Raw genomic sequence first — 26,453 nt, 5'->3', positions numbered from 1 at the left:
AAAGCATCAGAATAAAAATCTGCATTATCATAAGCTATTTCAGTGGGATCAGCCAGATCCACTGTCCACCACATAAAGAGTCACCCTTTTCTTTTTTTATCTTCTTTTTAAGTAAAATGCTCAACATAATAATTACACCCATTTGCAGCCTTTTGGCCATACTCCCTCAGACCCGGAGGAAAAATGATGGGTATGATTGATAGGACATTATTAATCTTTTTCTCCCCTCCTAAAGGCAAGAAAGGTGGGATGGATCACTCAAAAATTACAGCTTCAAAGCTATTTTAATTATACTTGGAATCAACATATACCAGGTTATTTACACTCTACAACACACAAAACATCATCGAATTCAAAACCTGACTCCAGTGGACTCCACAGTTCACCTACAAATTTCCAAGGAGACAGCTAACCTAAAGTGCCCAGAAAAAGAAAAAAAACAAAAAACAAAAAACCGACCTTAACAATAACTACAAGCTTGATTCTTTACACAATTGGTTGTTTTTGTACATGATTTTAGGCGCTTTCATAGGCTTCATATGACACACTTGCAGAGCTTCTTTTCTTCAAAATCACCTGAAAAGTAAAGGGCATTATCATCAGCATTGATCAATATGGTACCATAAGAATGGCCAACAAGAACGCTAAAAGTTGATGTAATGTGAAGAGTCGAGAGAGGAACTATAGATGAAAGGCTGCATACTGCTTTATAATATTAGCAGCAGCTCCATTCCACAATTCTTACATTCTTCAACCTTCCCTGCCTTAAATTTCTCTTCAATATCGGGCCTCAATAATGTATGATTCTTTCCTTGCCATCATTCATGGGTGCATGCAGCAAGGAATTTGCTAAACTATCCTTCACATTAACAACATAATTTCAAGTGGAAAAAAAATGAAGTCCTTTACTAAGTAGTATATACATCAGGAGCTGCGCCATGAATACTTATATGCTCTAAATCAGAATATCAGCTCCATAAGCTGTTTTAAAACATTATCAAGCTACATAAGTTTATGGTCAAAGTTTTCTTCCAAATTGGGTTGGAAAAGTTTTTTCTAACTCAGTCTATTAAATTGACATTCACGTTAGAATCACATGCTCTATTAATTCTATTAAAAATATATGTAAGAATCATATATTCTGACAGCAGACGTCACTAGGTTAGGAAATTCCTCCAACCCGGTTTGCAACAAAACTTTATCCATATTTAGCTAATAAAAAAAAAAATTGACTACACAGTAGACAATTTCAAAAAGAAAAAGTAAAACGTTTTCAAAAAGCTGATCAGGAACTTTTTCCGTATTACTTAATAACAAAAATTGACCACAGTACACAATTTCAAAAAAAAAAAAAAAAAGTTCTCAAAAAGCTGATCTTAAACTGAACCGCTTTGATACTCAGGCTACATCCAACATAAACCGTTAGTCTTATATCAGTTACAAGAACCATATCATAGGATGGACAAGTGTGAAGGCCGAAAAATGTTTAATACATGACATAACAATTGATTATAAAGGGAAAGGCCAGACACTGCAGTGACGAGCACTAAGCCCCAAGAAACCTGTCTACAATGTCAAGAACAGAAATCGTGTAACAAACGCTCACATACGAAAAAGGTCAAACTTCTCAGTTATGAGCATTGTGCCCCAAATTAACTCCTTGACAACTGTAAGAACAAGATTTTGGAATAACATTTACCATGGTTATGCCATTTGATGGCTTGGACCAATAAGAAATCCTTGTCAACAATAGTCTTTTAAGGTAGGTGTGACAACAATAGTTGAAGCATAGAGTAGAACAACCCTATTTTGTTTTTAACATAAAAAATAACAGAATAATATATGTTGTGTTTTATAGAAGACTACCAGCTACTTCCATTTCTTAAGGTGGAGGTTTAACCACTTATGGTTCGGAGTTTGTGGGGTTTAGGATTCTTCTACATTTTGGAAACTCAAAGAAATGAAAGCAAAATTAATATCATGGTAAATACCATCCATTAGATGTCTAAATGTTATTCCAATCCATTGTATTTAAAATCATGGTAAATACCATCCATTAGATGTCTAACTGTTATTCCAATCTATTTTAGAAACCAAGATCCTGACGTTTATTACATGGACATTTCTATTTTGCCTTTTCTCATGTTGGAAACTTCGTAAGTCTAATGGCACCTACTCCCATGATTTTGTCCACTCTTAGTTGTTTATTGCATTCTAGAATTTATAGATGCTGTATCAAACACCAATACTCATGTCCGCATTATTGCTATATAGGATATAACCATTTTCGGTATTAAAAAGAGGCGAAAACAGACCGCAATCACCAGTAAGAGAAGATCGCCAGGACCAGAGAAACATAACACAAATTGGTGTATAAACACTCAACTTATGTATCATAAAAAAGTAATTGATGGTAAAGGAAACCTTTATAACGCACCTTAGAAGATGAAGGGAGCAAGGAAGCCTGCTGCACAGGATTTCTTAATTGTTGAATCTCTCAAAGCTGGTTTGGTATCTCCTCCAGAAGTTTCAATGAATCCTTTTTCCTGTCTCCATTCTCTGTATTGAGAGTCAGATTCTCTTTTTCTTCTTGGGCTATTCGTAGCCTCTCTGTGAGCCGTTCAATCTCAATGTCAATTTTCAACTTTGCACTATTGACTGCACATAGGGACTCTCCCCCCAAGTCAGAAAGCAAGCTTTTGCTTCGTGAGTGACTCAAAACTGGTAACTCACCAGCCCCATCCAAACTACCTTCATGAATGTTAGGCTCTGTTTCTTCCATGCTTATGATTGGATGATCACTGGGTGCCTCACTGGGTGCCTCACTGCTCCAGGTTCTCAATGTTCCCAGTGTGACAGCACAGTCTCTGGGTTCATCAACATCATTGCTAATCAATGATCCGCTTTGTTCTTTCCAAGTTTCATTTTTATCATCAATGACATGGACATCATATACAGCTGGTTCTGTATCAAGCAGGGAACCATGGTAATTGCTGCTTGCTTGATCCATATCTTCCCCATCTTTCTCTAGCTCTTCACCATCACAAGAAAATTTCATCTCAATGCCATGACCAATTTGGGTTGGCTCACTTGTCATGCTTTGGCATACCATGCTATTATCCTTTTCTTTCCCTGCTAAAAGAGCATTTCTCTCAAGAAAGCCATATCCATGAGTTTGACATTGTTTCTCAACTAGAGGAGCCTCATAATTTGAAGGCCGATTTGAAAAATTTCTTACTTTCTTACCAGTTGACAAATTATTCTCAATCTGCAACCTCGATCGTTCATCATCATCCAAATCCTGGGAAGATGAAGGCCTTTGTCCCCAACTATTAACTTTATCATTTAAGTCACCTTTTGGTAGCTCATGTTCTAAAAAGCTCATCTGCCTGTATTCTTCAATTTCCTTCTCCAGAAAATGATTCTCCTTCTCCCTCCTGACAAGGATTTCCTTCAAAATACTCATCTCTTCTTCATCATAAACAAATTTTTCTTCTATCATCCTTTGATACTGCCTCGCTTCCATTTCTACTGATGCTTTATCCTGCTGCAGGCGTAATATCATGGCTATAGCTTCATCAGCAGCACTTGCAGCAGCTGCTCTCTCTTTCTCCAGTTCTAGGTAAAGAGCAGCACGGGCGCCTTTTTCTTCTTCAAGAGCTAGCTCCAACATTCTGATAGCATTGGCTTCATTGCCAACAAATCCCATTGCAGCATTAATTGTATATGTTTCAACAGAAGATGATATGTCTTGATCCTCACCAACTGATCCACTCAATTCAAAACTATGCTGGCTTCTTTCCCCCACATCAATGCCATTTGGTTCATTTATTTCACCTGAATGGCATGACTACAAAGATCAGTAAGCATTGTACTAGAATATTTAATATGTGTAGCCTAATCAAAGGTTGATATTCAAATTCAACTTCATGGCCAACTCAATTTGAGATTTTCTTTGAAATTTTCGAGAATTTCAAAACTATTATCAGAAGTCAAAGCTTGTTAAATATGGCATTTAAATAGTTGATTAAAAAAAAAAAAATCACATTACAATATGCAAATTTCAGCTCGAAAACATCTTTAAAGTAAAAAAGAAAAAGAAAAAGAAGACAAGTTTAAATCATTGCACTCACCAAGGAAACCATCTTCTCTCCCACTTGCAGGACCTAAGCTTTCACTGGTTTTGCTTCTCATTTCACTGCCATCATAAATAGAGTTTCCAGCAACAACCGACCTTGAATAATCACTGGACAAAACAGAAGAGAATTTTTTGTTGTCAAAAGTAGCTCTCCTTCGGCGCCGAAATCCAGACCTTTGCTTCAAGTTCATAACCCCCTTTCCCCTTGCATCATACCCACTTTCCCTATCAGCCAAATTTTGCAATCTTTTCCTGGGAAACAAACTGCATGAAGCTTCATTCTCCAGTTCAAGAACCCGATTTTCACAATTCCCATCTCTAACCGACTTCTTATCTGAATTGCATGCTCGATCCTTAAACCAAATCAAATCAAAAGGGAATCTATTCAACACCGAATTCAGAACAGAAAAGATAATTCCTGTTGGCCAATCAAAGAGCAAACTGTGAAAGCACAAATGGCTATTTTTATAGCCAAAAATCCCACTACAAGTACATGGCAGAAGCAGTCCAAAAAAGCTCAAGAATTTCGAGGCGAAAAACGCAAAAACCGACACACACAGCAGGATATAAGCCAGAGCAAGGTCGAGAAATGCTCCTATAAGACCACACAAATCCCATGAATGAACTGCTTGCAAAACCATCCTTCTTTGAAAATCTCAAAATCCCAGATTTGTCCAGAAAATCTTCGGCAGTAATTGATCATTACAAGCACTTGGGAACTCAAATCTCAATTCCCACCAAGAAAATTTAAGCTTATACTGATCTGGGTACAAAAATTCACCCACCAACAAAAACCCACCAAGCAAAATGCAATATTAACACCAATTTTATACTAGAACAGTGCAAAGAAGAATATGGGAACCAAAGATTCTTCAGAAAGTGGCAACTGCTAATTATAGCACATGATTCTCTATTGACTTAATAAAGATCCTGTTGAGTAAATAATGAAAGAACAGCAAGTGCTTAGTTCATAAGGAAGCTAAAAAGAATATGTAAAAACCTGGACTTTGACAGATTTACAAACTACTTTAAGAGCTGAAGTTGAAAGCCCACAAGACTCCGCAATGATTTCACAAGGACTTTGTTTGCATCCCAAAAGAAGATAAAGGTAAGTTATACATTAAAAAAAAAAGAAAAAAATGCCAGCTCCAAACACATTCCTCGCGTGGGACACTGACGGGTACTTCACCGCTTTGAAGTGGGAAAATAGGCTTCGCGATTGCCACGACATCGTTTTCGAGACAAAACTGCACGTGGTTTTCAAATTTTGGTTTCTCTAGCGAGATTTCCTATACCAGACATTTTCTGGTTTGGCCTTTCAACCTTTTTTTTGAGAACAGGTGTGTGCCGCCAAAGGGACATATTTGTTGAAATTAAAATTAAAAATAATAATATAAAGAGAAAAGTGAAAGAAAATCAAAAGAATTTTAGGATGACTATATCTTATCCTTATCTTATATTGATCTTATTGCCTGGGTCGTATTTATATTATAAATGACTTTATTTGTAGGAGAAAAATACGGCAGATAAAGTAGTCAAATCCTAAAGATTTGATCGCACACACAAATATTAAACATAATACGAACACAAGTATGTATATATATATATATTCTAACAACACGTTAGGGTAATGGTGGCATGTGAAGTCACTTAAAATACATTACGTTCAGAGGTAGTTCAATTGACTCAAGATCACGTCTTATAAAACGAATGTTACAAATTTGAATCTCCTTTTAGCTCTCCCTTCTCTTGCAGTCATATATATATATATATATAACTCAAAACTACTTTTACCTACTAGTAAGGTTAGAAGCCACATTTTCACCATTATTATTATTATTTTTGAAGTGCATTTTCACTTTTATTATGTTATGAGTTATGCTACATATTATACCAATTCCACTGAATTGATGCAGCAGTGCTCATCAACTTTTTAAATTGTATTTTTTTTTAACAATGATTGATCTAAAAATCGATGGACACTACCATATCAATCTAGTAAAATAGAGGTAGGATAAAAGTGTAATATACGGAAAGGGATCCTCTCTAGTTGAAGTCAACGTGAGAGGAACCGGTCCCTTCATTTAGAAGGGGCAAAATTGTCATTTTAAATTATTTTTTTTGACAATTTTGCCCTTCATTTAGAAGGGACCGACTCCTCTCCCGTTAAATTCAACTGGAGAGGATCTTCTCCGTAATATACCGTATTACTCTTATGTCACAAAGAATATTTATTAAATAAAAAAAAACTCTTTAAAAATCATTAACAAATGGAAATGATGTTTGGCAAACCTTTTTGAGAGAAGAAATGAAAAGAGAATGGGTTTAGTTGAGGTTGGTGTAACGTAAAGATAATTTTTTATTTTTTTGAGTAAAAAGTGAAGGAAGTTGTTTATTGAGGTAAAGAAAAGAAAAGAAAACAGAAGTTTAATTTTTTTTTTTTGGATGAAAAAAAAAAAGTGAATGGAATCAGTTGCCCAACTGCCGCATTTAGTTTCCTACACGCCTTCTTTTATAGCATATACCTCTTAATTGATTCTCTCAACTAACAACCATTCAGACACAACCACATGGAACCAAAACTTCCTCATGTTCTGGTGCACAAGCCCCATCCAAACTCACTGGCAGTGGCATCATCAAGAGCAAAGTCCATTTACATGCTCTGACATACCTCCAGGAGTGTCACCAATGGCAGTTCTAGCACCTGGGTCTTTGTCTCACTCCCCCCTACTAACTTCTAAGTCTTTTGCTCGACGGCCCATGACGCATTCAAGCTGTTTCAATGTCAGTCAAAGGTTGTTTGCAAATGAGAGTGGACATTTGTTGGTTTTCCACTTCTCCAGACCCTCAACTTTCAGGTAACCTCGTCTGATTAACTGGTTGTCAATCATTCTAATCTTTGGCCGCTGAGAATAGAGGGAAAGAATAAGGAACAAAGAAAAAATGGCGAATGATTTCTTATGTCTGTAGAATTTGAAAATTTTCATTTTTCTGTTTAAATAGTTGCTTTGAATTCATTCACCAGCCAAATGGTCAGAATTTGATGCTGGAATAGTGTTCACTGGATTCTTTTTCTGAGTTTTGATTGTCTTGTGTAGCTGACTAATGCTTTGAGCAATTTATACATTCTTGATTGATTACTGATATCTGAGTTTATGTGCTTGAGATATTGACCATTGATCTAGACATAATGACAACCATGAGAGTGTCCAGGTTTGTCCCTGAGTTGCTAATTAAAGTACCATGGCATTATATAATTGATTGCATTTAACACTACTTCCTCATATATTATTAGGAAATAATTACCTTAATTATCAGAAAATGTCTCTTATCTCCAAAAGCCTATGTGTTTCTTACGTAATTTGGATGAGTAATTTTGTCAGCAATTACCAGTATATAGCTCTTCCCTTCCTAGAAGCATTTTCGCAACACTCCAATAGTTTGCTTGCATGCTTAGAAGTTCAAGCATATTCATGTACTGCCTAAAGAATTCATGCTTCTCATTTTGAAGCTCCTTGTCGTTGTTGCTTCATTTTTTAACTGCCTTATGTTTTTAAAGCTAGTTTTCTTCATTTGAGCATAGAAATGTAATATTTCTTATTGAAAATAGGACTAGAAGCTTTCAACAGGATAATGCAGAGAGTTACGAGGATGCTAGATCCGAAGACGTTTTAGATGAAGATAGTTTAACTAATGTGGTGCTTGGAAATGGGAATAATGGACATATCGGTTCAGGGAGTTCATTTCTGGCTAAAATAGCAATTGTGCTGGGCATAGCTGTAATAGCCACAGTGATATCCATTGGCCTCAAGCAGCCCGTTCTTGGATCGTCACTTGGAATTCAGTTTCTGGCTGAAGGTTCATCCTCTTCAGTAATGGCTGCATCCCCTGTTGGTTTTACTTTCAAAGCTTTTGGATACAGAGTTATACTTCCAGAATATGCACCAGGGTATGCACATAATCTGGCTCCCACTAAAAAAAAAGCTCTAGTTTTCTTTTGAGCTTGACTGCTAGAACTGTCTCTAACTTTTTTTGACTTAATTCACTGAAACAAATGGCTGCTTAATATCTATATCTATTTAGACTTATCAATGGTGAATCATCTGTCATCAACATTCATCATGATCCAAACTCTGACTTTAGATGAATTTTTTCTTTTGTTTTTTTTTTTGGGGGGTGGGTGGAGCAGTGAAATTACAGTTTGAAGAATTGAATTTTTATCCTATTGATATCATTTTGCTTTGTGCAACATTTTCTATTTCGACTTGATAATCATCATCATGCTTGCTTTGCCTTCACCATTGTTGCTTTAATTAATATAAAGCTTGGAATCATTTACAAATATACCGCAATGCAGATGGATCTACTTTTGGTTACTTATGGCTGCTGGATGTGGACTTTTCATTAGTGAAGAGGCTCTAAATATTTGGGTCTGTCCTCTATATTGGTACTTCTGATTTACAAGTTTTAAGTCTCTCTCTTTGGATTTAGTTCAGTTTTCAGTTTTGTACCAACAGTGATTCATGGTCTCAGTATTGTTTGAACTTATGGGTGATCTTTAAGTGAATAATTTAGGTTGGCATAACTTTAGCTCGAATGCTATCTTTGGATGGGACGTGGCAATCTTTTGCTGAATCTTTCTCAAGAAATATTCCATACATAACATCCACAGTTCTGTGGGTCTACTGGTTAGTTGCAGCACCATATTAATCTTTGTTAAATAGTTTACTTTTGTTAAATAATCAATGTGGAAAGAGAAGCCTATGAATATTGATATACAAGAATGCTGCTCCGTACTCTTATTTAGTGATTAGTGGTTTATTTGCTGTCTGTCTATTGCTACACTTTAATGTTTTTACTGTGAAATGTGAATCATACATGTTGACATCGTCTTTCAGGGGAGTTTGCATCAGTGATCTGATACCATTCTATCTAGGGAAGCTTTTTAGGCAATCTGGGGCATCTGATGATGTTTGTTCGAGGGTAAGTTCAGCTCACATGCTTCTGAATTCATTTTCATGCCCGAGGGGCTAAACCCACAGATAGTGTAATATGCATAATGCATAAATACATCCACGAAAACGTGTACATATATCTTTGTATGTGTGAGAATTTGCAGACTTCTCTAGTTCTATCTGCAACTATAAAATACTGATTTACTGTTCTCTCTCTGTGGAAATATCTCAATCTTGATGACGACTGTAGTTAGGTATTGGCAAAGAGAAGGCCTTAAGCATTACTCGCTTGGTGCAAAAATATGGCAATCTCACAGGCTTTGGTGAGTTCTAAGAGCTTTGTTATGTTTATATGTGTGAATGACAAATTTAAAGTATCTGTCATACTCAAGAGTGGACAGATTGTGCAATCAAAGCTCTTAGCGCACTGTAATTGGGTGATTCAGCCTTGTACTTGGGCTTTGACAGTATCATGTATGTCAATACAGTATCATGTACTTGGGCTTTGAATCATATTACTGATTTGTAATGTTATTATGCATTTTGATCTGCAGTAGAACGATTTTCCCTAGGTGTGAGAAATCCAACAGCTTTCTTGGCAGGGGCCATGGTTAGTGATTACTATGACCTTTAGGCTGCTTTAAATGTTCTGATAATTTTTTATGCTGCAACATTGTCTCTATGTTCCTCTTACCACATTGTTTGTGCCATCTTGTCTGATCTCTGTGGGCATTGTGGGCTTGTTTTTGTCTATTGGGTTTTTCTCTTTAAAGGAGATTCGGTTGTTTAAGCAATGAAATTGTTGCAATGGAAGTTTCAGCTGTTCCTTTGCTAGTGATCCTGGTCTCACGGACTCGCTCTTTAGTATGCACCAAATCATGCTCACTTTTACCATAATTATTTTGAGAGTTCCTTTCCTGCCAAATACCGTAGACTACAGCAGCGAACAGGTACTGAATGGAAACAAGAAATTAAAGCAAGATAATGAAGAAACTTAAAACACTTACTCAAATCAATGCAGTTGATTTATGTAGTTCAGCACTTGGCCTATGCCCTAGGGATTTTTCAAATAATTTTACCTAATTATATCTATTGCATGTTTTGAAAACCGGAATTTATCTCCTTCTGTCCATCATGAGGTGTGCAAGTCATATGTAAATAGCTATAAATTTGTGATTTAGTCGAATATTAAATTCCAAAATAATTAAATCAGAACAAAAAATAAGATAATAATAATTTTTTTTTTGGAAAATATGTAAATTGTTTGATAATATTGATGGGAGTAGTAGTTGATTGTGAGGACCACAGCAAGCAAGAAGTGAATTGTTTGATGAAATATTTCAATTTCATTATCTTTCACAGTCAGGCCAAATTGTACCTGGAATCTGGAAGCTTCAGAGCAAATTTTGAAGAATTTCATTTTACTTTACTTATGGGAAAGCTGAAAATGTTCTTCCAACATGATTATATATGGTTTATCTTAATGTATTTGACAATTTTGTTGTTTTCAATGCAATAAATACATGTATTATTTGAATACAGATAGTATCCGACTGATAACTTCTATTAGCATCTTTGGAATGACATGCTTTTTATCTGAGTGCAGGGCATATCGCCAGAGTGCTTCTTTGCTGGAGTCTGTTGTGGTGGCTTGATCACTCTTCCAATTCAGGTCAATTCAGTTCTGTTGCGGAACTTCATATTTGCATGTACAAGTGTGTGTATGTGGGTTTGTGGGTGGGTGCATCTGCTTGCATTACTTCATAAACATTTTTTTTTTTGTACATATCAAGTTTCCTGTATTTTTAATAAGGGAGAGGACATCCCATATGCTGCCAATTTCCATGATTCCCTCAACTACCGACTCTTGCTGAATGACTAAAAAGGTTTCAAGTCGTGTAGGTTTACATAGGGGTGACAATTTGTTTTCGCGTGTCGGGTTCAAGCCGTACCAAGATATGAGTATAAGACTATATAGGTTAACCAGAACTTAACTCATCTAATTAAACATATTAGATCCTTCAACCATTACTCGCTAATTTCTTGTTGGACTCCTATCGAGTTCTCGGGTCGTGTAAAATATTGTCAGCTCTACATGTCTTGTGTTGGGTTCGAATTGTATCGAAGCATGGGTATAAAATTACATGGACCAACCCTAACCTAACTCATTTAATTAAACGGGTCAGACCACTTAACCCTAACCGACAAACTTGCTAATTTCATGTTGAGTTTGTATCGGGTTCGCTGATTGAGTTAAACATTGCTAGCCCTAGGTTTGCCTACCATTCTGTGTGAAGGTTTTCCTCATACACATGCTTAATTTGTGCTATTTTTCAGGATATGATCTTCCCTTCTTTTGGAATGTCCAACAACATCTAAAACAAATATGGAAGAAACTCAAAAACAAACTTGTAATTCCTTAACTAATGCAGCTTTCTCTCTTTGCTTTATGAGCTCAGTTAGGGATAGGATTCCTGTTGAGAGAGCGCCCTCTATTTGCCCTTGCTACTGTTGCGACTGTGGTGGTAAGCAAATATATGTTTGCATCATGTTCTTATTATACAAATATGTAGATCTAACCTTATATCATACAGGGAATTTGGACTGTTTTTCCGTATGCTGTGGCTGGTTCAACAGCATTGTTCCTTTTCCTGCGACGCCGCTACTCCTCTTAGTCCTCAGAATCATCGCTTAATTAATTAGCTCCAGGAAATAGGGAATAGAAGCTTAGGATATTTACATGTATCAAGACAGTAGATGTATAAGTTGTAACCCTACTCTTTTTTGACATAGTGAAATTAGCCGCTCACTCTTATGAACGTAGCACACTGTTGAACCGTGTAAATTCTGTGTTCGTTTTCTCTCCCTTTTCTCTTTACGTTTGCTAAATCGCATAGTCTCGACAATCCCAACAATAACTTAGCATAAGTTGCAGGTAACAAAAAAGATGTCTTCAGTGCCAAATCAGTGGTGATGTTATCAGAATAGATAAACATTTCCTTATAAATATTCCCTAAAAAAGTGATAATCCTAGCATAGCTTAATACATTTCCCCTATATAAGCATCTTTTATGCAATAGCACTTCAACTCTGAGAGGACCCCACTCTATTTTTACATATTCCATTAAAAATGAAAAATGAAAGAAAAAAAGAGTTTTAGGATAAATACTTTATACTAGTATTGTATACAAATCAGTTGACATGTTCACAAGATGCAAGATAAGACAGCTGAATGCTGTAGGCTTCTTTCAGCTCTGCCAATACCTCAGCAATTGTTGGTCTCTGTGATGCATCCCTCTCTACTGATCTCACAGCAATTACGGCTGCCTTTCTCATGCTCTCTACTTCAAAAGTTCCCATCATGCTTTCATCAACAATCTCAAATGCGCCTGCCTGTAAGTAGGGCTTGGCCTGCGCAATATTATTGATTTGTTATGGTTGAAGCAAACATTGAAAAACTTAGATACCAACCATGAGTTTGAAGTCCCTACAAGGGTAATGGTGGAATTTTAACTGCAAATTTTTGTTCACAAATTTGGCTTGTCTTAGGTGATTAAATAATTGGAAATCTCCAGTGGTTCAGATAGACGGCGAAGATTGCAAGACAAATCTTAGCCTTTACCATTGTTGGTGAGTACCAATCCAATATTGCACTCTTCATTGTCTATTTGAATCACATGAGATCTTCAGTTATTTAATCACTAGAGGCAAGCCAAATCCCCCGTAATATTGACATAACTATCACCCAACAGAGACAATAAAATGAATCTCAGCTTACCCATAATACCAAATTGAATGAGTCTGGAGTTCCTGAGTGACTCAATGGTTCTCTCCCACAAATGAGCTCCAAAAGAACAACCCCAAAGCTGTAAACGTCACTTTTCTCGGTCAGCTGTTGGGTTGAATAATATCTGCACATAATATCGACTTTGAGTATCATATCATCATCAAGAATCAATAAATATCATCTTCTTCTTTTTTTTCGCTTTCTTTTGGAATACTTACTCAGGATCTAGATACCCAGCTGTGCCCTTGACAACAGTCGTCACATGAGTTGCATCTGCCTGAGTTATTTGTTTAGAGAGGCCAAAGTCACAGACCTTAGCATTCATTTCCTTGTCCAAAAGGATATTACTGCACTTCACATCACGGTGTATGATTCGGGGTTCGTTTCCATTGTGTAAATAGTCCAATCCTTTAAAAGAAACCAGGCTCAGAAATAGAATCATTGATCTCTTTAACAGAAAACGATGTCATATTATCAAAAGATAAATCCTCTGGTTTCTACTAACAATAGCTACCCATAGTGATGCTTTTGGTAAACTTATATCCTTATTACTGAGAAGTTGATTACTTCATAGATGATGAAGGATAAAGCATTAAGTGATCCCAAGAAGCACGAATGTGACACCTAGAAAGTTCGTCCCACATTTGGAAGATGAATAAATTACTCACACTAAGTGGGTGAATTATAAAGGTGTTCAATGACGCTAAGTTTCAGATTGGTTCCTTACTAGGTAAGATTAAGCTTTCTAAGTACTTCTAGGGAGTTTCTTTGTTTTGATGAATATTTTCTGATTTCTCTATCAATACATTCAAGAGTCTCCATGTTGAGGCTGATGCTAATCCAGTACGGTAACTCTGTTAAGCATTATACTTTGATATATTGTCAAAGCTTCTATGTTTCTTCAGATGCAATGATAATGGTTTTCCAATGTAGTCTTGATGGTAGCTAATAGGAAAGAGACATACCTTTTCCAGCATCAACAGCAATTTTCAGTCTCCGAATCCAGCTTAATGAAGTTTTTTTGCTGTGTGCACCTGGAAGTAGTACCAATAATGAAAACAGGAAATTCTTATGAAAGCAAGAGCTGCTCCCAAATATGTATCAAGCATAACATACCATAAAGGTGATCAGCCAATGATCCTCCAGGTAGGTATTCATACACTAGTATTTGCTGCTTTGATTCCTGACAGAATCCTTCCAAACATACAAGATTTTGATGGCGAATTCGTGACAATAGATAGACCTAAAAGCAATCCACAATATGGGAAAAACGGCAACATTAGAGAATCATAATTCCCAAGATAGAACAACAAGAAGCATGAATCTATTTTTTTCATGAAGGAAAAATCCCAGTAGAGAGGTTGAGATAGTGAACCTCATTGATAAAAGAATCAGCCCCAAGTTGGCTTTTGTCAAACCGAACTTTCACAGCTACTAATTTGCCATCTGGAAGCTTTCCAAGGTAGACAGATCCGAAACTTCCACGGCCTATAACCTCCTTAAAGTTGTTTGTAGCTGCTTTGATTTCTTTGTAGGAAAATACTTTAGCTGCATTCCAGTTTCGCATCTCTGTTGCTGCCCCTAATAATATAACAATGCTGGTATAAAAATCAAGTAAAAAACATCAATTTGCAACAATAATGTATACTTTTACATACTTGATACATATGTGACTTCAGTTCTCTTTTTCTTTATTAACAAGAATGCTGTCAGAGAAATGAAGAGAAGAGCAAGAATGGATCCAGCAGCTGCACCAGCTATAATTGCTACACGATGAGGTCCAGTGTGCTTCTTTTTGGGGAATATAGTAACTTGGGGTGTCTCAATTGAAGGGTTGGATGAAAAGTCATTGCATGTCATTGTGGAGAAGGAGAGGCACAAATTCCCTGACTCTCTGCGCAAAATTGATGCATCAGAATACTGAAATATGAACATAAAAGACAAATACTAATGCCGTACCTAATTTCCAAAGTTTCTCTGTTCAAAGACTGTGGGAGGGTACCTTGTAGTTTGTTGTTTTCCAGATTCCTGTAGGATGCAGGATAGGATATCTCATCAGATGAAGCACATGATTTTATCTAAATTTGAAACATAATATTTTGTAAATCACAGTTAAAGCATTAATCACATGGTATTGAAGTAGAAGTTTTGAGTTTGAATTTGACTCCACAATTTACGCCCTCATTTCAGTTAAAATATTCTACCTATTGGGAATCACTTGTTGAGGGGGAGTTTGAGTCCACATTCAAGAAAGTGTTAAAGTATTAATTAAATAATTAAATTCATCATTTTGTAAACTTAAGCTTTTAAGATAAGGGATGATTTATTGAATCTAATTATTTTCAATGCTCACTTACAATAAGTGAAGGTCCACTAACTCTCCCAAGCTGTCAGGAACTATTCCCTGTATGCTATTATTTTGCAAGTCCCTGTAGAAAAAGAAGAAGAAAAAAAAAACAAAAGAGGCAAGAGAGAGTGCCATATCAGTATCACCTTTTGGGTCCGTATGTTTGGTTTGGGAACAGAATGCAACTTACAGAATTTGAAGGCTAACCAAGTTCTCTAACTCCGAACCAAAGGATGTTAGCTGATTGAAACTCAGGTTCCTGAAAGTTCCAATTCAGTGCCAATTGTCATTTTGCCAAAATTTACCAAAAAAGAGAGGCTTATGAATATTCAAAAGAGGTATTACAATTTCTCAAGTTGTTGTAAGCTACCCAAATTCTGTATCTCACCAGTAAGCGATGTGTTGTGCAAATCCCTGGGGCATAACAACAAATATATCATAAGAAACTGGTTATGAGTGAATGTAAAGTTAAATATTAAGGAAGTTCTCTGAGGTTAAAAGAGTTTACAATGTTTTAAGATCCAACAAGTCACCAAATGTTGGATTCATTGACCTCAGATTGATGTCTGAAAGCTCCCTAAAAAAAAGCTCATAACATGAGATCTCTTGAAGAGAAATAGACCCAAGATTTGAAACAGTTATGTTAAATATGTGCATACAGTGATGTAACGATGCTTCCTTCACAGCCAATATGATCCCATGGTGAAGGAGAGCATGGATCATCTTGCCATCCCAGATCTAAACCAGTGGACTGTTGAATAACCTGAAGTGCCGAAACTACAAGAAAGTTTAAGAGGCCAAGAGTCAGATGCAGACAATCCTAGCAAGTGAAACATTAAGGCTCCATTTGTTTCGACGTAAAACCTTTTTCATATTTTTCAGTATTTGGTACGGCCGAAAATCTTGGTCAAATCGAAAACATTTTCGGTTGACCAGGAAAACCTCCTTAAATGGATTCCCTTCTTTTTTTTTTTTTTCTTTTTTTTTGTAAACCATTTTCCAAGTTTGAGTTTTCCTTTTCACACGCACTCACTCGCAATTCATTCTCCGCCGCCGCCGTTGCTAATTTTCCGTACGACCCAAACGTAGAAAAATGTTTTCAATTGAAATCAGGTTTGCTGAAAATATATTCCAACAGAAAACATTTTACGTTGAAACAAATGAGCCTAAGATGCAGACAATCCAACCAAAAGGTCAATGTCACCTGTGGTTGAAGAAACTTCCGATGGGATATCAACTATCTTATACACCTCAATAGCATTGACTTGAGGATAGTAACTGACACTCTTTAGTGTGATGTTCAAGCTCTTAATTTCCTTCCGAGTGAAGTACAGAGCACCGACCTCCGACAGTTTTACAGTGTAGTTTGATTGTACAACGGCCCCGTTTATTACCACATCAAATGAAGGGGAAACAGGAAGAATCCCAGCAAAATAGAGGACAATGAAGTAGTCCCCAAGGGTTTCAAGAGGAAGGTTATATGTCAACACTTTCCTTCGTGCCAAAACTCTTGCAGTGTGAAGAACAGGAGCAGGCGGATCCTCTTTAATACTAGACAGATTGAAGCTTCGTTGAATCTTAAATCCAGCAGAAACGTGAAAGGGAGTAAAGTTTTGATCAGCACCCCATATCCGATCATATGGATCCGAAGGATACCTACAGTAGTTGACACAAAGTTACAAACCGATGAGAAGCCAAATAAAACTAAGATTGTTTTGAGAGCGTATGACAGTAATTAGAAATTAAAATTTGTGTAAAAGAAACTCAGAAAAAGAGGAGGTTTGAATGTGTATATATACCTCAATGAGCCATTGGGATAACCACAATTGATTCGATAACTCTTTCTAAGTGACTTATTGGGGAAATCTCCCATGCCACTTGCATAAGCTCCTTGAGGAAGTGGCCGTACTTCAAGGGAAGAAATGACAGGAGATCCACCATCCGGAATAGCAAGCAAACAGAAGGAGAGAGTGTCCTTACTAACTGGCCATACAAATTCTTCTGTCCATGGATCATTAGCAGTGAGGTTTATTGTGCTTGTAATGGCTGTTCCAAGAGAGACAGAGAATGCAGGGGGCTTCCCAAGTCCATCATAGTTTTTGTACTGAAATTGGGCTCTTACAAGCACCAAAGACGAAACATTATTTACGGGTAATCTATAACACTCGCGACCTTGGGAATCTGGGAAAACCCGGATCGGAACACTAGATGAGGAGGAGATGTTGCCTGTGCTTACATATTCACCATCTGGTACCCATGATATGTTCAATGAATCAACATAACTGGTAGTTCCACCGCAAGATATACTCAAGAAACCTGTCCATGCATACTAATCAGCAACCTTTGAGCTCAAGACAGCCTTAATTATTACTTTGACATTTACAACAACAGAAGCAATAATCATCATTAATGTCACTAATCAGTTACCAAATTGAACCCTTATGTTAGAATATTAATTAAATGATTAAATTCATTATTTCCTACCGGTTGAAGTTTTTGAAATGAATGATGATTTTTAAAACCTTGTAGTTGCATTTTGGTATTTATACAATTAATGTTGTCCAAAGATAATTTCAGTTGGTTGCTGAAAAAAATTGAGGAAAATGACTGAACAAAAATTTTCAATCTCAAAACATATATCGAACAAAATGCTCTCTACTGTGCTCAAGTCTAATGGTAACAAAACATGAGTTACTGTCAATTTCCAGAGGAACCAACAAGGTATGAGAGAAAATGTAATTAATATTACATTCAAGACAAACGACAACTATGTAAAGCCAAAAACTTTTTTTAAAAAAAATCATCTATTTTCTCTATTAATAATGGGATCTTAGCTAGACATGGAGTTCTAACTACCCTTATGCATAATTTCATAACTCCAACAGGAAACAAGCTTCAGAAGAGAAAATTTTCCAGCCGCAAAAGATTACACAGAAGGAACAAAACGTACCCTCTTGGTCACAGAAACCACCAATCAAAAAGCTACAGAACAGAAAGAAGCCGACCCACAAACCGCGCACGTCCATGAACTCAGATTCTCCCACCACGAATTTTCAAGTACTTTTGATATCTCTCAGAACCAAGAGAAACCAAAGAGACACATGCCACAAACGCCGTGAGCAACTCAAGAAGATGATGGAGAGTTCATGTATTCAAGTAAAGAAAGAGATCGAGGATATTGGGGGTGGCAGTAAAATGATTGTTTCTTTGGTGGGGTAATGAGTAAAAGTGGTTTTTCTTCTTTCTTGTTTTTGAAGGTGTAAAGAAAACAGAGGCTCTAATGGATGATGGTACAATGGAGGTGATTATTAAGCGTGCCAAAGGTTGGTAATGATCATTATGGTTTTCGGTTAATTATTTTGTGATGAAAATATATGTTGGAACAAAAGGAGGAATCAAAATACCAAAAAGAAAAACAACTATTGTGGCTGCTGCTGTAGCTGTCGTAGTGGTTGAAAAGCAGTTGAAGAAGGAAAAAAATGGTGAAGTTGTAATGAACAAGAACACCGGCAGAGACAAAATCTCTCTATCCAGTGGACTTGGTCCTTAAAGTTTACAAAATCAAAGAAAATAAATAAACTTTGGCGTGAAGGACACAATACTTTAAGCCAGTAAGATTGCTCTGAAACGATCATTTTTGTTCTTTTCTATATAGTCTTGCTACTTGCGAATTGCGATGGGAACCTGACAGTAAGATTTTTGAATAATCAATTATAAGTTGTACCTGTACGGAAAGGAACAATATATAGAATGTTTTGTTCCTGGTAGTGGTAGGTGCTTAGAATATTAACAGCTATGTTGATGTGAAACTGTTATACAACTGTGGTGAAACTGTTCTACAACTGTGATGATATTACAGTAAAAATAAACATCTGCTATTTAAAGTCTAATTTTTACTGTCACGTTATCTCAATTGTATAACAGTCGGTTACACAACATTACTCGAAAGAGAAATGCTAGAGATCAATATTTTTTTCATATTTGGCACATTTCTTCTTACAAATCAACGATTAGATTTGTGGGGTCTACTATTGACTTATCTAGATTTAATAGGAGAATATGAGCCAAATATGAGGAACTTACTGACCCGTAGCATTTCTTACTCAAAACGAAATATGTCATACATTATTGTTGAAGAGTTTCTTAGGAGTTCGGGTTTTGAATTCCCTCCACGTAATATAGCTCGTATTGTTTAAAGTTATTAAAGTACTAATTAAATATTTAAGTTCATCACTTTTTATTAGCTTAACATTTTAGAATAAAGTAGTGCTAAATGTCTCATTTATGTCCTCTAAAAATTGATGTGATTTTTAAAATTACTATTGAATCAAAATCAAATAGTGATTTATTACAAATTCAATTATAAATTTAAAAATCACATCAATTTTAGAAGACAGAAAAGAGAACATTTAGCATTACCTTTTGGAATAATTGATGATTTAGCAACATATTAGAACTGAGGTCCTAATTAAGTTTGAATTTGATACTTCAGCATATTCCTATTTTTAATTAAAATATTTTATGTATTGTCTCGTATATCTTAACTCTTAAACTTTTAAAATAAATGAAAATTTAACCATAGTCATCAACAAAAAAGAAACACTTTCTCCATAACTTTTTTTTTTTTAATTATTTTTTTTTTATCTACCATCTAGCACAAGTTATTGACCGACTACTATATTATTAAGAGCTTGTTTGAGATTGCGTTTGAATAATAGAGTTTTTAAGTCAAAAAGAGTTTTTGGGTAAAAGCTTCATTTTTAAGCTTTTATTAGAAGTACGTTTTGATTATTTTTAGGCTTTTTGGACCCTTAAAAACGATTTTAATTTTTTTACCAAATGAGTACTTTTTTCTTTAAACAGACTTTTTGAGTGTTAAAAGCACTTAGGCCTCTCAAAGGCAATCCCAAACTGGCCCTAAATCTTAAAAGATAACTTAAAGCTAATTAAAATGATATTCTATTATAAAAATCATTAAAGAAAATGCTTAGCAAGAGCTTCGATATTTATCAGGATCTTTCAAAGGAAAAAGTAATATAGACCTTCAAGCTATACCACATGCACCTTATCCCATCTTAATTGAATATTATTTGTTCTTAAGGCTCCTGTCACAAATATTAAATATATGACTTTTATGACCAAAGGCAATGAAGAGGTCTTCTCCAAAGTCATGACAATTGCTATCAATTTGAGGTTGACATTATTTACAAGAACCAATAGGATTGCCAATAAAGGTAGCACAATTTGGAAGGAAAGAAATTTCTAGATAGGGAATAGTCTTTGTTTTCTTTGGATGATAGAGACTAATGTTGAACACTTCATGGATTTTTTTTTCTTTCCAATGTCACTTCATGGGGTTGTTGCGACAAAAAAGCTGTTCGAACGGACTTATACTAATGTTTGATCGAGTGCGGCATTAGTAAATTTAGGGATTTTTCTTTTTGGCAATTTTAAGTCGGTTTGGGATTGCGGCTTTATTCAAGAACCCCCAAAAAATTATAAAATTAAAGAATGTAAAATTTTTGTTAAACTGAAAATAAATTTTTCTTTATAAAAAAAGAAAAAAGAAAAAAAAGAAGAAGACAATTTTAATATATTAAATTGGCTTATGTTCTTAAAATACATGATTTTCATAAGTGTACGTGAAAATCACATGTTTTAAAGAAATATCAATTTAATAGATTAGATTTAAAAAAATTACTGAAATAAAAATTAATTAATTAATTAAAAAAAAAAGAAAAAAAGAAGAGGTTATGTTTGTGATTGCTTAGAATGCAAGTTTCTGGAAATCCTTTTTCTTAATCTCAAGAATTGAATAGTAGCGTATGTGGACCTGGTCTGCCAGGCAGATCTTGGTTTGCATTGGTGGAACATGCAATAGGATGATGCTTCATTGACCCGCCTCACATCAATCATATATTTTTTAGCTTTACGTCCAATTTCTTTCTCTAAATCATAATTTCACAACCCATATGCACACAATCATTTACCAATTCTACTACCTCATGCATTATTATGTGTGTTCATCTAACTAAATAATGGAATAATTAATTAATTAGTTTTTTTTTTTATTTTTTCTTTTTTGTAATTTTTAAAGAGGGGCAAAACTCTAGCACATACGGGTAGCTAGCTTTGTTTGGTAAAACTTTTTCCTTCTCCCTTTTATTTTCTCTTTTTAAAATAAAAACATTAACAAAAAAGCCCAAAACTCTCAAAACTTCACTTTTATTACACATTCAAATACTTTTTTCAAAAAAATAAAATAAAAGCACTTTTTAAAGAGCATTAACAAATAGAGTTATCTTTGGAGTTTAAGTTCGATTAGGATGAGGTGTAAAACTCTTGTTTTGTACCCACCAATCACAATATCACATGCTAATGCATCCCGCAAATATATTCTAACACACCCAATAATCACCTTAAAACAATTGATATCTTAAAAAAAAAAGAAAAAAGAAAAACAGACCGGGAGAGGTGGGTAGTGCACCCTTCCGCTAGGGGTGGCCGCCACCCCTCCCTATATGTTATTTTTTTTATATATTTTAATTGTTTTAAAGTGATTATTGGGTGTGCTATAGTCTATTTGTTAATTTGTAAAATGTTGACGTGCCAACATGTGATTAGAGGCGGTAAAACAAAGATTTTACATCACATCATTATTAAAGTTAATTAAGCTCCTTATCTTTGTGATTATAAGATTAGTGTAGTTTACATGACACCCCCACGTGAGAATGCAATAACAACAAACACTATTGTACCTAGAATAAGAATTCTCTTTTTCCATGAAAGGGAAGAGAGTGGAGGGAGGGCAAGAATGGTGGAAGAGAATATGATTTTGCTTATGAATAAGGTTATATTTTCACTCATGACATGATTAACTTGATAAATTACAATTTAAAAATAGAATTATGATGAAAGGACCAACATGAAGTAAAATATTACAAAGAAGTCCATTTTGAACCTAAGAGAAGTTACATTAGGCTTGAAGCAAATTCAAAGTTCTTTCTATATGATTCTAAAGAGGAATGGATATGATCATATGAAGTTTGAATTAGGATTTAATTTAACTTATAAAAAAACAATTAGGATTTAATTTCATTAAACAAAATAAATAGAATTAAACATCTTTAATTGTCCATAGAAATTTTTTTTTTTTTTTTCTTTCGTTTTGTGTTTGTTATCTTCCATTATAATTTATAAAAGAAAGTGTTTACTTTTTCTTTAGAGTTTTATCTAATACATGCATGTAATTATCTTAATTTCTTGAAACTAATATTCCATCAAAATTTTCACGTACTAAGGAATTTAATTTGAAACTTTAATAATCCGTAATCTCATTTTATATTGTTCTATAAAATTTATTTTAAATTTTGTATGGGATATTATGGGAGTTGAAAGATGACAATAAAAGTATATAGGTTTTATGTTATTAACAGCACAAATGTTCCATCAACGGTCGATATGTCCGAGTGGTTAAGGAGACAGACTTGAAATCTGTTGGGCTTCGCCCGCGCAGGTTCGAACCCTGCTGTCGACGAATTCCCGTTTTACTTGATGTCTATTTGCTGCAAGGAACCCCAAAAATATATAGCTAAATCAAAAGTAGTTGACTTGCTTCCTCCTGCTATTAAATAACAAGACATTTTCTACCGTTTTGTGTTTAGTAGCAGAACAGAAGTTTACCTACATTTTTATGACTAAACTTTACAATAATATCTGCAGTGACTATGGTATGACTGTTGACAACCATGATTAGCTTTCTCATCTTTCTTCTGTAAAGGATTTTCGAATGAATGACACAAATTTCACTAATGTTGTTGATTTCTTTTTTGACTGTCTTGTCTATCAATCGAGCTTGTATTTGTTATGCTATCTCGTTCCTACCTCAATTTATCTAATAAATAAAGTTTTTCTCTAAACAAGATAGAATAGTTTCTTTCGTGCCAGTTTTTCATTTTTTTTTTTAAAGTACTTGAGTTCTCTTGTACATCTTGAGCTCTCAGCAAATGAAACTGGAGGTGGATTTTTGTTACAAAAGATATTTTGGGATAATTTTCGAATCTGCCAAACTTAACCGGGTGTGCAATGAGTTCTTGCTTTTGAAACCAATTGAGGGGATCATTGCCTGATAATCACAAGATTTTTAACATTCCTGGCCTCATGCAAGACCCCTTCTTTTGATTGTGTTGCAGACATACACTCACTTCAATGCCTAATCTATTGAAGGCAAACTATCGATCCGAATCTTCAACAACTACCAATTTAAATAGTTAATATAAGAGTTCTTATGATACCCGTCTGTCCAAATATGTAAACAAACTGCCCAAAAGAACTTCCTTATATTTATTATCCGAATCACTACCGATTCTTACAGCAAACTTGTTGAAAATCTGTCAACAAACTACCGACTTTTTGGATGGTGGAAAAAATTATTTTATTCAACATCATTTTTTTTTTTTTTTTTTTGTCTTCGACTTTCTTTAAGAGGTGCCATTTCTTGTCATAAGCCAACGTCAAGATCCTAACAGGAGAAGTGCACCTTGCATTTGTAATGCCTCGATTTTCGGGGGCTAATGTATTCACTATCCATGCCAATAGCGTAATACTGCATGTCAAAAACAATGTCGCCCACAATGCATGGAGCAACCCATAGTGTAGCAAGGAGGAGGAGGTAGACAGCAACAGCATGAGCAATAAATTGACCAACAATATAAATTATCGGAATGATGAAAGAAACATTCTACAAACAATCCAACAAAACTGGATAGTAATTCATAATTTATCAATTCAAACAAGCAACAAAACTGACAGGAAATTCATTAGAACCGTAACCCTCATGCAAAACTGTGTGCAACTCTACCTAATCTATAATTTCAGTACTTAACCGGAGCAAGGATGTCTAGTTGGGAGCCAAGCTTTTCCTCAGCAGTCTTCTCAGCCGTCACCCTAAGTTTGTTCAGCTGCTTCTTCCTCTCATATGCAACCTGAGACCGCTCTTTTCTCTTCTTCTCCAGCTCCTGTGAGAGAAGAATAGTTACAAAAAATTTGAATACAAGTTAGATTATGAATTGAGACTTTTACTGTAAGATTTGATAGATTATGAATTGAGACTTTTACTGTAAGATTTGATCCATCAAATTGAAAATTGAAAAGCCAGCACAAGTACACAATTATTAACTAACGGAACAGAATACCAAAGGATTAGCAACCTCACTTCCACTATCCTAAATTTTTCTTTTCAGAAACCAGGGAATGGATTTGACAATTATCCAAGCAACAATTACAAGCATTTGAAGATATTAAAACCATGTAAATTATGCAAGACCGTTAAGTAGACAACCAGTGATCGGAACTTGCACTGGGACAAGTGAAGCAAGAAGACAATCATCACACCAGTGCATAATCTTAAGTCCAGATAAAGTAAAAACATGAAAAAGCAACAGGCCCCAATTCCATGGTCTTAATAACCAATACAGACACCAACTCAACCTGACCAACATAGAAAAGTTAAAAATCTAAATATTTCGCATCTTTATACAGAATTAGTATACATATGATAGAACAATAATGACAATGACTACATGACAGTGTATACTTGTCATCTTAGATATTTCTATTTCACTAAGAGAACATGACAAATATATTTCGTTTTCTTACAAGGATAAGCTGATAGGAAATGGTATGGTACCCAACATGTGGAATATCTAATAAATTAGAGGGTGAAGGTTCAAACTTAGCACCTCTAATTTGGTTCCATTTTAAATCCTGGTTATCTCAAAAGTTTAAATTAACATCACAAATATAATTCTTATGGGAAAATCCATAAGTGCACAAAGCAACATGAAAAAAACGCTAAAACAATTGAAGACAGCCAATGCTCAACACTGTAGTGTCAATTTGTCCACTCGGGTCATGCAAGCAATTAGTAGAAACCTTTAATCTACAAGTAGAAATAAAGTAGCAGACAAAGCGATCCAAAACAACAATCGAACTCAAATTAAAACTAATAATTGCACCGAGTAATGTGAAGAATTAAGCATCGTACCCTGATAGTGTCGTAGTGGTTCCATCCAACCTCTGATGAGAGACGGCCCATCAAGCAGTACTTATGCCCCTTCTGAAGCCTCAACACCCTACACCCATCCCAAACCAATCAGTACCCATATGAATCAGAAACCCACAAAACAACCAAAACAGCAAAAAAATTCCCACATTTTAACGAGGAAGCCAAAAAAACACTCACTTTAGAGCATCGGGGATAACCATCCTCTTGACCTTATCGTACGGTGGAGGCATTCCCTCGTACGCCTTCAACCTGGCAAGCGCCGCTGCCCCACGCTTCGTCTTATGCGGAATCATCCTATACAGAAAATTAGAAAACCAAATAAAATAAGATCCAATGCACTTTCTCTCTCATTTTCCCAGCAACCAAACAGGACCCGAGACTGACTGACCCGCGGACCGTGCGCCAGAAGATTTTGGCGGGGGCGCGGAAGTGGATGGGGCCGTGGGAGGGTTTAGTGTTCATGCGCTTGCGGAGGAACCTCATGTACTTCATCTTCTGGCGAACAAGGCCTCCGGAGATGCATATCTCCTCGCACCTCAACACCACCACCTTCTGCCCGTTCAGCAGCTCCTTCGCCACGATCGACGCCAGCCGCCCCAGCATATGGTGCCGCGCATCAACCACCACCCTCTTCGCGCAGATCCCCGACCCCGACACCATTGTTCTCTGCCGCGCTCTCCCTCTCTCTCTGTCTCTCTCTGCCTCTATTGGCCTCTCATGGTGACTTACTATATAGCCATAGAAGAGACTTGAAAGACTAGGGTTTTTCAGTTGATTATGGGCCGGTCCAATCGAACGGGTTCGGGTTTTCTCTATGCTTATGTGGACCAATTCTGAGCTGAGCTCAAACGACAACTGATCTTCGGCCCAGGCATTGTGAATAATAAGCTTTTTATTTTACCATAATTCGTTTTTAAAGCCAAAAATCCATTAAATTCAATAGGCTTAAAATATGAATATGAATTAAATTAGAGTATTTAGCTCGACTTTAATCTCACTGTCATATAAATAAGCTGATGTGAAAATGTTCATCCCTTCTTAATTTTTTTTCTTCCTTTTTTTAATAAAGATTGGCGTAGTGTTTTACACTACACCAGCGTGAATGAACAGTACTCACGATGGGTGACATGGCATCTAGGATTTCAAAACAAAAGATTAAA

At 35.6% G+C, this 26,453-nt stretch overlaps 4 protein-coding genes and 1 non-coding gene across 8 annotated transcripts; 2 read left to right on the top strand and 3 right to left on the bottom strand.

Annotated features, from left to right (window-relative positions):
• Positions 1–250: 250 nt before the first annotated feature.
• Positions 251–5,413, bottom strand: LOC132166170 (uncharacterized). The gene is made up of 3 exons (XM_059576945.1): positions 4,134–5,413; positions 2,438–3,837; positions 251–576 (listed from the first exon to the last, which is right to left on the bottom strand). The coding sequence occupies exons 1-2, from the start codon at positions 4,777–4,779 to the stop codon at positions 2,498–2,500; spliced, it is 1,986 nt and encodes a 661-aa protein (XP_059432928.1). The 5' UTR covers positions 4,780–5,413; the 3' UTR covers positions 251–576; positions 2,438–2,497.
• Positions 5,414–6,747: 1,334 nt separating this feature from the next.
• LOC132165770 (uncharacterized) lies at positions 6,748–11,961 on the top strand. 3 transcript variants are annotated; one of them, XM_059576452.1, is made up of 10 exons: positions 6,748–6,996; positions 7,749–8,087; positions 8,496–8,568; positions 8,714–8,826; positions 9,037–9,121; positions 9,344–9,416; positions 9,648–9,703; positions 10,700–10,765; positions 11,553–11,618; positions 11,688–11,961. In XM_059576452.1, exons 1-10 carry the CDS (start codon positions 6,827–6,829, stop codon positions 11,766–11,768), a joined length of 1,122 nt encoding a protein of 373 aa, XP_059432435.1. In that variant the 5' UTR covers positions 6,748–6,826; the 3' UTR covers positions 11,769–11,961. The 3 variants fall into 3 exon arrangements, with proteins under 3 accessions (XP_059432435.1, XP_059432436.1, XP_059432434.1); XM_059576453.1 differs by lacking the exon at positions 11,688–11,961 and having other exon boundaries at positions 11,431–11,612; XM_059576451.1 differs by lacking the exons at positions 11,553–11,618; positions 11,688–11,961 and having other exon boundaries at positions 10,700–11,266.
• An 80-nt stretch (positions 11,962–12,041) lies between these two features.
• On the bottom strand, positions 12,042–18,734 carry LOC132165769 (probable LRR receptor-like serine/threonine-protein kinase At5g48740). Of its 2 annotated transcripts, none has more exons than XM_059576450.1 (16): positions 18,178–18,734; positions 17,027–17,543; positions 16,432–16,883; positions 15,887–16,004; positions 15,736–15,804; positions 15,573–15,641; positions 15,418–15,486; positions 15,238–15,309; positions 14,840–14,908; positions 14,539–14,774; positions 14,256–14,455; positions 13,997–14,123; positions 13,846–13,914; positions 13,099–13,288; positions 12,872–13,004; positions 12,042–12,504 (listed from the first exon to the last, which is right to left on the bottom strand). In XM_059576450.1, exons 1-16 carry the CDS (start codon positions 18,251–18,253, stop codon positions 12,286–12,288), a joined length of 2,685 nt encoding a protein of 894 aa, XP_059432433.1. In that variant the 5' UTR covers positions 18,254–18,734; the 3' UTR covers positions 12,042–12,285. The 2 variants fall into 2 exon arrangements, with proteins under 2 accessions (XP_059432433.1, XP_059432432.1); XM_059576449.1 differs by having other exon boundaries at positions 14,256–14,461; positions 18,178–18,733.
• A 3,948-nt stretch (positions 18,735–22,682) lies between these two features.
• Positions 22,683–22,764, top strand: TRNAS-UGA (transfer RNA serine (anticodon UGA)). Its single transcript has one exon. It is a non-coding gene; the product is annotated as a tRNA-Ser (tRNA).
• Positions 22,765–23,914: 1,150 nt separating this feature from the next.
• Positions 23,915–26,007, bottom strand: LOC132166215 (large ribosomal subunit protein uL13w). Its single transcript, XM_059576995.1, has 4 exons — positions 25,682–26,007; positions 25,471–25,587; positions 25,273–25,360; positions 23,915–24,244 (listed from the first exon to the last, which is right to left on the bottom strand). Exons 1-4 carry the CDS (start codon positions 25,951–25,953, stop codon positions 24,101–24,103), a joined length of 621 nt encoding a protein of 206 aa, XP_059432978.1. The 5' UTR covers positions 25,954–26,007; the 3' UTR covers positions 23,915–24,100.
• Between the last annotated feature and the right edge of the window lie 446 nt (positions 26,008–26,453).

Source organism: Corylus avellana, chromosome ca11 (assembly GCF_901000735.1).
Source record: "Corylus avellana chromosome ca11, CavTom2PMs-1.0".
In the NCBI taxonomy this organism is placed as follows: domain Eukaryota; kingdom Viridiplantae; phylum Streptophyta; class Magnoliopsida; order Fagales; family Betulaceae; genus Corylus; species Corylus avellana.
Note: the sequence above shows the minus strand (reverse complement) of the source record. Positions and strands in the feature narration are given on the sequence as shown.

Coding starts and splice junctions, on each gene's coding strand:
- LOC132166170 (XM_059576945.1), bottom strand. CDS start 4,779: ATGGTTTTGCAAGCAGTTCATTCATGGGATTTGTGTGGTCTTATAGGA. Junction 3,838..4,133: donor GAGAGAAGATGGTTTCCTTG/GTGAGTGCAATG, acceptor CATGCCATTCAG/GTGAAATAAATGAACCAAAT.
- LOC132165770 (XM_059576451.1), top strand. CDS start 6,827: ATGGCAGTTCTAGCACCTGGGTCTTTGTCTCACTCCCCCCTACTAACT. Junction 6,997..7,748: donor TCCAGACCCTCAACTTTCAG/GTAACCTCGTCT, acceptor TATTGAAAATAG/GACTAGAAGCTTTCAACAGG. Junction 9,704..10,699: donor CTTTCTTGGCAGGGGCCATG/GTTAGTGATTAC, acceptor ATCTGAGTGCAG/GGCATATCGCCAGAGTGCTT.
- LOC132165769 (XM_059576449.1), bottom strand. CDS start 18,253: ATGGACGTGCGCGGTTTGTGGGTCGGCTTCTTTCTGTTCTGTAGCTTT. Junction 15,642..15,735: donor TTGTTGGATCTTAAAACATT/GTAAACTCTTTT, acceptor GTTATGCCCCAG/GGATTTGCACAACACATCGC. Junction 13,289..13,845: donor TGCTGTTGATGCTGGAAAAG/GTATGTCTCTTT, acceptor TTTCTTTTAAAG/GATTGGACTATTTACACAAT.
- LOC132166215 (XM_059576995.1), bottom strand. CDS start 25,953: ATGGTGTCGGGGTCGGGGATCTGCGCGAAGAGGGTGGTGGTTGATGCG. Junction 25,361..25,470: donor GTTATCCCCGATGCTCTAAA/GTGAGTGTTTTT, acceptor GGATGGGTGTAG/GGTGTTGAGGCTTCAGAAGG. Junction 24,245..25,272: donor ACCACTACGACACTATCAGG/GTACGATGCTTA, acceptor CTTCTCTCACAG/GAGCTGGAGAAGAAGAGAAA.